The sequence below is a fragment of the Elephas maximus genome, chromosome 3 (genome assembly GCF_024166365.1).
Source record: "Elephas maximus indicus isolate mEleMax1 chromosome 3, mEleMax1 primary haplotype, whole genome shotgun sequence".
NCBI lineage: Eukaryota > Metazoa > Chordata > Mammalia > Proboscidea > Elephantidae > Elephas > Elephas maximus.
In genome coordinates, this window is record NC_064821.1 from 6097662 (window position 1) to 6110467 (window position 12806).

The 12806-nt window shown below is 53.1% G+C and overlaps 1 protein-coding gene across 6 annotated transcripts in view; it reads right to left on the reverse strand.

The window, feature by feature from the left end:
* Positions 1-1155: 1155 nt before the first annotated feature.
* Positions 1156-12806, reverse strand: part of TLE2 (TLE family member 2, transcriptional corepressor) — a 31440-nt gene continuing 19789 nt past the window's right edge. For 5 of the 6 annotated variants that reach the window (XM_049876348.1, XM_049876347.1, XM_049876346.1 and 2 more), the window contains 9 exons: positions 10850-10988; positions 9865-10025; positions 8957-9033; positions 8154-8403; positions 7550-7797; positions 7254-7401; positions 5159-5309; positions 2224-2300; positions 1156-1449 (listed from right to left, as the gene is read on the reverse strand). In XM_049876348.1, coding sequence (XP_049732305.1) covers positions 1342-1449; positions 2224-2300; positions 5159-5309; positions 7254-7401; positions 7550-7797; positions 8154-8403; positions 8957-9033; positions 9865-10025; positions 10850-10988 — 1359 coding nt within the window. In that variant the 3' untranslated portion in view covers positions 1156-1341. The remainder of the gene's footprint in view (positions 1450-2223; positions 2301-5158; positions 5310-7253; positions 7402-7549; positions 7798-8153; positions 8404-8956; positions 9034-9864; positions 10026-10849; positions 10989-12806) is intronic. The other variant, XR_007516407.1, reaches the window with a different exon arrangement.

The window sequence follows — 12806 nt, forward strand, 5'->3', positions numbered from 1 at the left end:
ATACGTGAGCCTTTCAGGCCAGAGCTTTTCAAAACTGCGATGCTTCTTGCCTGCTGTGTGGTACCCTGAAAGCACATAGCCAGATGATGGAAGCTGCGCCAGGCTGGGGCTCTGAGTGACTGGAGTTGAGTCACACACACCCCATGAGCATAAACATAAGGGAGAAAGGACTGTTTGCTGGGCTAAGCCTCTGCGATGTGGGGCCATTTGTTATGTGGTATAACCTCAACTTTACTGGTTGCCAGTACTGACCCCCAGTGTGTCAGAGTAAAACTGTGCTCCATAGGGTTTTCAGTGGCTGATTTTTCCAGGAGTCGGTTGCCAAGCCTTTCTTCTGCAGTGCCCCTGGGTGGACTTGAACCCCCCCAACCTTAACCACTTAACTGCTTGCACCACCCAGGGACTCCATAACCTCAGCTCTTCTAACACAGCACCTGATTCCCATTGTTGTTGCCCGCCTTCAGGCTGGTCCCCAACTCACGGAGACCCCATGCACAATGGAATGAAATACTGTACATCCCCACGATTGGTTGTGGATCAGACAATGTTCCCTTGTGATCCATAGAGTGTTCACTGATTTTTGGACATCGATCACCAGGCCTTTCTTCCTAGTCTTAGCCTGGAAGCGCCACACAAGTGGAGGCTGACAGTTGGGGTGGTGGCCGTGGATGAGGAGCACTGGCTGGGAATCAAGCCTGGGTCTCTCACGTGGAAGGCAAAAATTTTACGGCTAAGCCACCACTACTCACCCTGTATCCAAACCCATTGCCACTGAGTCAATTCTGACTCATAGCAACCCTGTAGGACAGAGTAGAGCAGCCCCGTAGGGTTTCCAAGGTTGTGATCTTTCTGGAAGCAGACTGCCACATCTTTCTCCCACGGAGCACCTGGTGAGTTCAAACCTCTGATCTTTTGATTAGCAGCCGAGCACTTAACCTCTGCACCACCAGGGCTCCTTCCACTCATAGTAGTGGCCTCAATGTTTCCATGCAGAATGAATGAATGATCTCATTGTCCAGACAGGGAAAAAGAGGCAGGAGGAAGGAAAGCAACTTACCCATGATCACAGCCAGAAAGCGGCTTCCCCTCCAGAACGTGCCCAAGGAAATCAATGATCCCCAGCTCCCCAGCCCCAAGACAGAAAGGCGATTCTGATAAATACATTTATTTCCCCAAAGCCCCCCAGCCCATCGGCCCCCACGTCCAGCAGGAAAAAATGAGGGTGTCAGCCAGATAGCGGATGGGATCGAGTGCATCGGTGTAGATGAAGAGGGGGTCGTTGGGGTCTCTGTCCCAGACGCCCCTCCCCTAGGAGTCGGAGTGCAGGAAGAGCGGGGGGTCTCAGTAGACCACCTCATACACCGTGGCCTTCTTGTCCCCCGAGCCAGTCACGATGTACTTGTTGTTCCCAGAGATGTCGCAGCTCAAGACGGAGGACGACTCCTTGGACTGCGGATGGGGTGAGGGGAGAGGAGAGGTGGGTCGGCCAGTGTATCCGTAGTCTTTGGTGCCTGGTTTCTGACTACCCAGAGTCATGTTCAGGGGGAGGAGGATGGGTTTATGGTCAAGGCTGGGGCAGAGTCAGGACTCCGGATGAGGGAGCCCAGAGCAGGAACAAGGGGGGATATTCCAGAATGTCTTTTGGACCTGAGCCTTGAAAGTCAGAGGCTTTGTACAAGTAACAATACTCCTGCTTGCCCGACACCCTTTCCTGGGAAGCTCAGAGAGGGTGTGCACCAGGCCAAGGTCACACAGCCCTGCAGAGGGTCAAGGCAGGCTTACAGCCAACAGGATGACCTACCCCAGGGGTGGGCAGACTTTCTGTTAATGGGCCCATAGTAAATATTTTCAGCTTAGCAGGCCACATAAGTCTCTGTCGGATATTCCACTGTGTTGTTTTTTGCATCCCTTTAAAAATATAAAAACCACTTCACACCCAGCAGGAGGGCTATAAGTCACCATAGAGAATACAGAAATGAGTGTGGCTGTGTGCCAATAAAACTTTATTTACAAATACAGGCAGGGGGCCAGAATAGGCCCCTGGGCTGAAGTCTGCCAACCCTGCTTTAGTAGCTGAATGGTAGGGAAGCCACCTGAATGGTGGGGATCCACTGGGATAGGGGTGCGTCCGTTGTATTACCCCCAGGCCAGCCACCTGGAGCACCTGGGGACATGGTGCCCTGCCAGGGGTGGGGAGTTGGTGGGGGCTGCAGACCTGATTACCTGGAAAATGCTGGCTCCATACGGCGTCCTCCATGCGTTGAGCAGGTTGTCCTTCCCGGTGCTCACAAACCACCGTCCTGGGGGGAGAAGGACATCGAGAGGGTGAGGAGGGCAGGACTGGGACTGGCCTCTCCCTTTCTTTCCATACGCTTCCACCCTCATTTGGGGGGCATGAGGCCTCTTGGAGGGCTGAGGCTCAATCCTTGACCCCATTTTCCAGATGGTAAAATCAAGGTTCCAAAAGGCTGCACCTGGCCCTGAAGAACGGGGAGCCCCCAGATAGAACTGCCAGATAAAATACAGGATGCCCAGTTAAACCTGAATCTCAGATAAACAACAAATAACTTTTTTGTACAAATATCTCCCAAACATTTCATTATTTCTGAGTGTAAGTATGTCCCATGCAAACTTGGGATATACTCATACTAACAAGTCATGTGTTTTTTCAGTATAAGCATGTCCTATGCAATATTTTGGACATATTTATACTAAAGTGTTATTAAATTTTTTTTAAATTGTGGTAAATATATACGTAACAAAGCATTTGCCATTTTAACATTCTTCAAATGAGCCATTCAGCAACATTAATTATGTTCTTCAGTCATCACCATTACCCATTTCTAAATTTTCCATCACCCTTAACAAGCTCAATGTCCCCTAAGCAGCGAGGTTGTTGTTGTTAGGTGCCATCCAGTCTATTTCGACTCACTGTGACCCCACGTACAACAGAACGAAACACTGCCTAGTCCTGTGCCATCCTCACAATTGTTGTTATGTTTGAGCCCATTGTTGCAACCACTGTGTCACTCCATGTCATCGAGGGTCTTCCTCTTTGTCATTGACCCTCTACTATACCAAGTGTCTCAGTCATCTAGTGCTGCTGTAACAGAAATACCACAAGTGGATGGCCTCAACAAAGAAATTTATTCTCTCACAGTCTAGGAGGCTGCAAGTCCAAATTCAGGATGCTGGCTCCAGGGGAAGGCTTCCTCTCTCTGTTGGCTCCAGAGGAAGGTCCTTGTCATCAGTCTTCCCTTGATTTGGAGCATCTCAGCCCAGGAACCTCAGGCCCAAAGGATGGGCTCTGCTCCTGGCACTACTTTCTTGGTGATATGACGTCCCCCACTCTGCTGCATTCCCTTTCCTTTTATCTCTTGTAAGATAAAAGGTGGTAGAGGACACGCCCCAGGGAAACTCCCTTTACATTGGATTAGGGATGTGACCTTAGTAAGGGTGTTACAAGCCCACCCTAATCCTCTTTACCAAACATTTACAATCACAAAATGGAGGACAACCACACAATACTGGGACTCATGGCCCAGCGAAATTGATACATTTTAGGGGGGACATGACTCAATCCATGACACCAAGCATGATGTCCTTCTCCAGGGACAGATGCCCACAGAATCCTTCGATATTGCAATTTGAGGCTTGAATTTTTTCTTCAGTTCTTTCAGCATGAGAAATGCTGAGTGTGTTCTTCCCTTTGGTCTTCTATCTCCAGCTCTTTGCACATGTCATTATAATACTTTACTTTGTCTTCTTGAGCCGCCCTTTGAAATCTTGTGTTCAGCTGTTTTACTTCATCATTTCTTCCTTTTGCTTTAGCTACTCTACGTTCCAGAACAAGTTTCAGAGTCTCTTCTGACATCCATTTTGGACCTTTCTTTCTTTCCTGTCTTTTTAATGACCTCTTGCTTTCTTCATGTCTGATGTCCTTGATATCATCCCACAACTCGTCTGGTCTTCAGTCACTAGTGTTCTTTGTGTCAAATCTATTCTTGAGATGGTCTTTAAATTCAGGTGGGATATACTCAAGGTCATATTTTGGCTCTTGGGAACTTGTTTAAATTTTCTTCAGCTTCAACTTGAACTTGCAGGAGGAGTTGCTGGTCTCTTCTCCCGGCCTTATTCTGACTGAGGATATTGAGCTTCTCTGTCCATTGTCTCTCTCGACAGCTGTGGTTGGCTGGAGTCCTGTGTGTCCCATCCGGCGAGGTCCACGTGCACAGCTGCAGTGTATGTTGCTGGAAAAGGTATTTCTGATGATTACGTCATCGGTCTTGCAGAATCCTATCATGCGATCTCCCGTGTCATTACTGTCACCAAGGCCATATTTTCCAACTTCTGATTTGAACTGCACTTAACCTGAGCAACGAGTCCCCCCTTTCACCGCCTGCCACTTACCCCTGAACACCACTAATCAACGTTGGTTTCTACATACCTTCCTATGCGTTATTTGTCTTTAAGTGCTGTCAGGTACCATCGAGTCGATTCCCACTCACAGCGACCCATGTGACAGAGCAGCACTCCCCCAGAGGGTTTTCTAGGCTGCAGCCTTTATGGGAACAGATCACCAGGTCTTTCTCCCACAGAGCCACTGAGTGGGTTCAAACCGCCAGCCTTTCAGTTTGCAGCCAAGCACCTAACTGTTGCACCACTGGGGCTGCTTTCAAGTATAAATAGGTCCCATGACATACTTGGGACATATACTGGTACGAAAAGTTACTTGTATTTTTATGTAAGTATGACTTACGAAATACCTAGGACATACCTGTACTAACAAAAATTTTTTTTATGTATATCATGCAATATTGGGGACATATATTTTTATACTAACAATTTACGGGTGTTTGTTTGCTTTAAGAACATCCCATACAATATTTGGAGGATACTTGTACAAGTTGCATGATTTTTTTGGTATAAGTATGTCCTGCACAATATTTGGGGCATACTTGTACTAACAAACTCTGTACTGTTTGGTATATGTGTATCTCATGCGATATTTGGGGCATGCGTATGCTAACAAATGATGTGTTGTTGCTCTAGGATTCAAGTGTAAATAACCAGGCGTCCTGATTTAGTTTTATATTTTTGCTAAATCTGGTAGTTCCACCCCAGGACCCTGACTGCTGACCCCCTGGGGAGGACGCACCGCAGGAGGCGAACTTGAGAGAGAGCACGCAGCTCTCGTGAAGGTGCAGCTGGTATTTCTCTGGCTTCCGGACGTGCAGAATCTCCACGTTGCTGCTCTCCATGCCGACCGCCAGCCAGTCCTGGTTCGGGCAGTGGCCCAGGGAGAAGATCTGAGGGTGAAGGGGGGAGAGGTGGGATCTAGGACCCCTCAGGATGTTAGGGGAGGCCCGGACCCAGCAGCAGGGGGAAAAGGGGGGCCAATGTGCCCCCACTTCAGCCCCCATGTAGAGAGGCAGCTGGCCCAGGGCCGGGAACGCAGCAGGCGGCTGCATGTTCCGTCATTAATATTAATCGGAATTACACGGAGCCCCCGGGCCTCACACCCATTATCCTCTTGGAGCACACAACCACGCTGGAGGGAGGAAGGAGGGAGGGGGAAGCCAGGCGAGGACAACCGCCCCCTTTAGCAGATGGTGGACTCTGAGGCTGCCTCTCATTCAAGGTCACACAGCAAGTCCTGGGAGGCAGGCCGTCTGACTCCCAGCTCTAACTTTTCCCACTGGCCAGCACTTCTTTTTGCTTTTATTTGGAAGACACGTGGCCTCATCATTCCATGCCTCACCCCTTCCTGTTACTGTGGGGTGCCATCCCAGCAGCCCATGTGACAGAGTAGAGCTGCCCCATGGGGTTTCCTAAGCTGTCATCTCCATGGGAGCAGATTGCCAGGTCTTTCTCCCAAGGTGATGTTGGGTAGGTTTGAACTGCACTTAACCATTGTGCCCCCAAGGCTCCCATCCCATCCTAGGCACCAGGAAACCGGCTGCTGTGGAGTGACTTCCATCTCGTGGAGACCCCATGTGGGTCAGAGCAGAAACATGCTCCACAGGGTTTGCAATGGATGATTTTTCAGAAGTAGATAACCAGGCCTTTCTTCTGAGGTGCCTCTGAGTGGACTGAACCTTCAACGTTTTGGTTAGCAGTCGAGCACATTCACTGTGTGCACCACGCAGGGGCTTCATCCTAGGCACGGAAAGGAATAAGGTCCTCTTCCAACCTAAGCCTCTTGGTGTCTCACTGGCAAGTAAGACATATGCAAAAACCCACAGACTATATAGCAGGGAAGCCTGGAAAGTTTCAAATGCCTGGGAAATCTCTCCTGGCCACATAGGAACTGTTCTCATATAAAGGTAGGGGCTTGGTGGATGGGAGGTACTCACCATGAGAGTCCCAGAAATGTAAACAACCTACCGAAATCTTGGAGATGCAGGATGGACAGCTATAACCTCCACCCCGACTTCCCCATCAAAGTAACCACCAAGTCAAAGAGAAAAGTAGATGGGCCATAAAGATCTTGGGAGCTAAATCTCCCTGGGCTTCAAGGTGGGGGAAAAGTTGGAGATGGGTTTTGAAGGATGAATAGGAGTTCACCAGTTGGAGAAAAGAAGGGAAAGGCATGTCAGCCAAAAGGAACAATATGTGCAAAGGGCTGGAGGTGTAACAGAGTATGGAGTGTGTGGGACCAGAGCATAGAGGCCTTGAATGACAGGCCAGGAAACTTACACCCTGCTCCCAAGACAGTGGGCAGCAGGATCTGGCCCCAAGGTATCTGAAGATCTGTCCTCATCTCTTCTTGCTCAGCCCTAAGGAGCATACGACCTTGTCCAGCCCCTTTACTACATCCTTCAGTCTGGCTCTCATAGTGCCCTCAATGGAGACCTGTCAACCCAGCTCCTATGTCAGCCTCCACCTGTCCACCAGGTCAGTGGCTCTTGTCGTGTACGGACATTCCCTCATGGTGAGTCTTTAGTGGGGGCACCAACAGCTGTCACTAGAGTTCAGGGTCTAGAGTCTGGGAGGAGAAACCAGCTGCACAAGGAGAGACAAAGGAATGGGGAATAGGCTGGCCAGAGCATGTAGGAAGATGATCTGAAGGTCTCAGCAGACCCACAGCTTACAATGAATCAGCTCCTCCATGGCCTGGGACAAGAAAGACGGACACAGAGGGCAGAGACTTGGTCCTGCTGCACACTGGGGAGGGGTTGTCTCAGGGGAGAGGGAGGCTGCATTCTTGGAGCTTCTTTTTGTCCCCTCCCAGCCAGACCCCATGCCGCCACCTGGGAACTGAAGTCGTGCTGCTGCAGCTGGCGGCCCTCCCGCAGGTCCCAGCAGCGCACGGTGTTGTCCAGGCCCCCAGTCCACAGTCTCGTTCCGTAATCAGAGATGTCGATGCAGCTGGCTCCATCCGTGTGGCCCTGGAACTGCCTGGAGGAAGAAGGGCCCCGCGTCTAGACAGGAGCTGGCAAGGCTCCGGCCCCCTCCCAGGCCCCCCTCTGCCTTCCCCCCACGCCCGCACAGAGGGGTCAGGGGCGCCCAAGGCCACTGAGCACCCTCCCCAACACCCTCCACCCACCTGACCATTGTCTGGTTCTGCAGGTCCCAGACCACGATGTTACCGTCGCTGCAGCAGGAGAAGCAGACCTTGGCGTCGGGGCTGACTGCCAGCGCATAGCAGGCGGGGGCCGAGGAGGTCAGCTCGGCTTTGATGCGGGGTGTGGGCGCCGCCAGGTCCCAGATGGACAAGGTGCTGGCCTCGCCGCCCACGATCAGACTCCGGCCGTCAGGCAGCAGCTTGCAGGAGCGAATGTAGTTGTCCCGGTTCTAGGCGGGTGAGAGCAAGCTTGTGGGGTGGGCCCAGGCCACTCATCCAGGAGCCCCTCCCCAGTTAGCCTTCAAAATCCATCCCTGGTTTTCCTGAAAACCCTGCGCTGGTTGGCCTGCAAGCCCCACCCCTGGTTGGCCTGCAAGCCCCGCCCCTGTTTGACTTGCCTTCTCCACCCCCGGTTTACCTGCAAGCCCTTCCAGGACCCACCCCAGGTTGGCCTCAAACTCCACCCCGTTTACCCGTAAGTCCGCCCCTGGTGTGCCCATAAGCCCCGCCTCTGTTTTGCCCATAAGCCCCGCCCCGCTGGCCTGCAAGGCCCGCCCCCTTGGTCTGCAAGGTCCCCTGCCCTCACCAAGCAGTCCAGCTGGGCCACTGGCGTCTTGGCGCCAGGCTGGCCCACGTCCCACACCTTCACGCAACCCTTGCCGCCCGTGTACACGTGTTGCGTGGAGCCGCTGATGGTGACGGCGCAGACCACCTCGCCGTGCGCCAGCGTGTGCAGCTGCCGAACGTGCCGGGGAATGCCCGCGCCCACCAGGGCGTCCGAGGGGAACGGCACCGGCTGCATCTGCCCGTCCGCGGACACGTGGAAAGAATAGGCCCTGCACAGGAGGGGTATGACCAGCTCCGGGGACGGCCTCGGAGGGAGGGCCGGGGCTGCTGTCACCCTGCTGGGCGCCCTGCCATGCTTAGAAAGGCCAACAACATGACCAAAGGGCGTGGGTCAGAAAGGAGCAAACACCTCTGGGTGGACTCGAACCTCGAACCTTTCGGTTAGCAGCTGAACGCGTTTGCACCACTCCGGGCCTCCCTACTGATATCTAGGGCTAGACAATTCTTTGTGGTGGGGCCGTCCTGGGCATGGTAAGGTGTTGAGCAGCATCCCTGGCCTCCACCTACTCAATGCCAGTAGCATCCCCGGCCCCCAGGCAAGACAATCACAAATGTCTCCAGACAGTGACCAATGATAAAATGTATCCCGGTTGAGAACTACCATTCTAGACTTTGCACTTGTGCATTTCCAGAGCGGTCCCCTGGGTACTCCAATTGGCTTACAGGAGAGGCTTTGGGGAAAGGAGCTAAGAACTACCCCCCACATCCTGTATAAGCCCCTTAGAGGAGGCAGGAGGCTGGAAGCCCCACCCTGGTACTCACGGTTTTCCTCCAGGGATACTGGGCAGGGAGGACGAGATGGATGACCCTCGGAGATGTGGGTGTGATTCAAATGCCATCTGCCAATTCCAGAAGGGGTATCACAGCGCGGGTGACTCCAACTCCTGCCCTCGCCCACGCCCACCTGTCACGCCCCCCAATCTGTTTATCTGGGCCTCCCCAAGAAAGCAGAGATGCCTTTTCCTCTACCCACAGTACAGATGAGGCAGCCGGGGTTTTCATTTGAAGGAACCCCGAATTCTCTATCTAGGGAACCCCAGAACCCTAGCATTGGAAGGATCCTTAAGTCATCAGCTGATTCTCAGATTTGCTGTAGAGCAGAGGTTGGCAAACTATGGCTCCAGGCCCAATCCAGCCCTCCACCTGTTTTTGTCAATAAAGTTTTACTGACAGTCATGGGCATTTGTTTACACGGTTTGGCTGCTTTCCAGCTACAGCGGCAGACCCTGCCTGTTCCCTCAGCCTCAGCTTAGGGGTCTCATGCTTCATTTCTTCAACTCCTCCTCATGAGACATCATTTCTAGTCTTCTCACCAGCCTACTCCTTCCTTGGAAATCTTTCAAAATTATCACTGTCTCTTAAAAATCAGGGGTAACCACTGTACACCATCTACCAGGAAGCTGAACAGTACCCTTGCCTCCCCTGACCTGGGCACTCTGCTCTTTTTAATGCAGAATAATCACAGTTGTTTTTTCCCCAGCCACAGATGCTGATTTGTATTGAGCTTGTGGGGCCACTGAGACACTCAGATTGTCTTCCCACATTGGCTGAGCCAGGACTCTCCTTGTTTTCCCCATTCTCTTATCTCTACTTATATAGCTAGTTTCTTTTCCCGGCCCCCAGCCCCTGGACCCTTCTGACAGCCCCTGGCACCCCCACTGAGGACTCACCATGGGGGAACGTCCATACACGACAGAGCCGCTGACCTGAGGGGACAGGTGGAGGCTGACGTAGGAGCTGGGCACCGACAGGTCCCCGTTGAGGGCGCTGTGGGAGCCCAGAGTGAAGGATGTGGTGAAGGGGCTGGACAGGGTCAGGGGGCTCCTCAGGGCTGAACAAGGAGAGACAAGGACAGGTCTTCAACACCCCAGGCCCTTATCCTGCCTCCCACAGTCTTGGGGGCAAGGTGCAAGCTCCTTGACCTGTCATTCAAGGCCTCCATGGTCTGGTCCCACACATGCCATACCCTGTCACACCTCCAGACCTTTTACAAATGCTGTTCCCTCTGGCTGACATGCCTGTCCCTTTCCTTCTTCAATTGGCGAACTCCTACTCATCCTTTAAAACCTAAACCAAATGTCGCTCAACATGTCAAGAACATCCTTGTACCTCCTCTCATCCCCTAGCCTTCCCCATCTTGAGTCTCTCCCTGTATTCCAGCCCTGATCACAGAGAGAATTTTTGGGTTCTAGGTCCTCTCCCCCACCATCCCAGAGCCCCTTAAGAGTAGTTTCTAGGGCTGAGTTCTCTCTGGGGCCCAGAACCACACAGGGCCTGGCCGTAAGAGAGCAAAAGCGAGCCTTGCTGTTCTAAAGTACCGTTACGAAAAGTGGGGCTCAGAGAGCTTGGGTCACTTTCCAAAGTCACACAGCTGCTAAGTATCCAAGCCTGGCCACCAGCCCCAGCCTGTCTAATTAGAAAGCTTGTCTTTACAGTACATTAGGCTGTAGCCCCCGAGTAAGTCACTTCCCCTCCCTGGGTCTCAGTTTCCCCACCTGTCCAGCAGAGACAATAAGAAACTGAGGCCCAGGGTGAGGCAGCATCTAGCCTAGAGTCATGTAAATGGCCCAAGGAATCGCCAGGGTTGGATCCCAAACCTCCTGTCCCCACCAACCCCTACCCTATTCTAGAACCTCCAGCAGGCAGGGCACTCACCGATGCTGTCTGTGGAAGGTGTTGGCTTGGCTGTGAGCTGGCGGAGGTGACTGGCCGAGCTGGGCCCGGGGGTGGAGGCATCCTGGGGTGGGGAGGAGTCACAGGACTTGGAGGCGGGGGTGCTGGCAGGCAGGTCGCTCTGCAAAGAAAGGACAGGCCTGAGCTCCACCAGGCCCCTGGCACCTGGCAGACTGCAGATCTGCTCAGACCCTGGATGGGAGGAGGGAGCAGGCACACCTGAGGGGCTGCAGGTGACAGGAGGCCCTGGGGGGCATGCCTGCACAGGTGCTCCCTGCAGGTACTCACACGCCAGGGGATGGGCCCCAGAGATGATTGCCTGAGCTCTGCGGGGCACCCAGCAGAATGCCAGGTGGGCATCTGCCTGGGAAGATTCGTGCAGGGTTTACCCGCAGGAGTGTACACGTGCACACCCAAGCACACCCACACATGCACTTACTATGAGAACCTGCGTGCGAGTGGTAAGGTATGTAGTGTGGATACACATATGTACACCCGTGTGCTCCGCAAACACACAGCTCCTGTGAGAACCATGCCTGCATATGGTAAAGTACACAGTGTGGATACACACATGTACACCAGTGTGCACCACACACACAGCTCCTGTGAGAACCATGCCTGCATATGGTAAGGTACACAGTGTGGATACACACATGTACACCACCGTGCTCCACACACACAGCTCCTGTGAGAACCATGCCTACATATGGTAAGGTACACAGTGTGGATATACACATGTACACCAGTGTGCACCACACACACAGCTCTTGTGAGAACCATGCCTGCCTATTGTAAGGTACACAGTATGGATATACACATGTACACCAGCGTGCACCACACACACAGCTCCTGTGAGACCCATGCCTGCATACGGTAAGGTACACAGTGTGGATGCACACATGTACACCACCGTGCTCCACACACACAGCTCCTGTGAGAACCATGCCTGCATATGGTAAGGTACACGGTGTGGATGCACACATGTACACCACCGTGCTCCACACACACAGCTCCTGTGAGAACCATGCCTGCATACGGTAAGGTACACAGTGTGGATGCACACATGTACACCACCGTGCTCCACACACACAGCTCCTGTGAGAACCATGCCTGCATATGGTAAGGTACACAGTGTGGATGCATGCCCCTCCTATGAAAACGGCAGGGGCATATAGCCAGGTACATAGTACAAATACACACTCAGGAGTGTGGATGTGGAGCAGTGACCTGAGGCAGGTCCAGAGCAAAGGCACACCCTGCAGAGGGCAGGGGTCACCAGGGGACAGTGAACAAAGGAAGTTAGAGGCTGCCAGGATTCTTTAGGGACAGAGACTCAGAAACTGAGAGACGGGTTCATGAAGCTGGAGACCTCGCAGTGTAATCCCTGGGTGCAGAGACAGCACCGAGTCCCCAGTGGGCTCCTTCTTGCTCCCCATGGGGAGGGGACATCACCCCCAGCTGTACCTCCCCCTGGGGACATCTGAGGACACCAGGAAGCCGCACCTCTGTCAGGAGGACTGTTCTGTCTCAGGTTTTATGTCATTGTTTCATTTGCCTTTAAAGAAACTTCCTTGCCTTGCTGGGGTCGGTGTGTCTCCCCATGGCACAATCACACATATTGTGACAGCCACGCCCCCACAAGAGTGAGCGGATGGGGCCACCTCTTGGGGGCTTCTCCATTAGCACGGAGAGGCCCCTCCCGCTTGCCGGTCTCCACGGATCTCGGCAGTGGGAGGAGGGCACTTCAGATGAAATTCCAGCCCCAACCTTGGCAGTTGCCATAGCAACCTGCAGGGAGGGGGGCCTAGAAACTGACACAGTCTCTCCGGGTAAGTGCAGGGCAGGGGCCTGGGAAGATTTGGGAGGAGGGGGAAAAATGGAGCCGAATTGCAAATGCCCAGGGGAGGTGCCTTTAGGAGGTCCTGGCATTAAATATCAC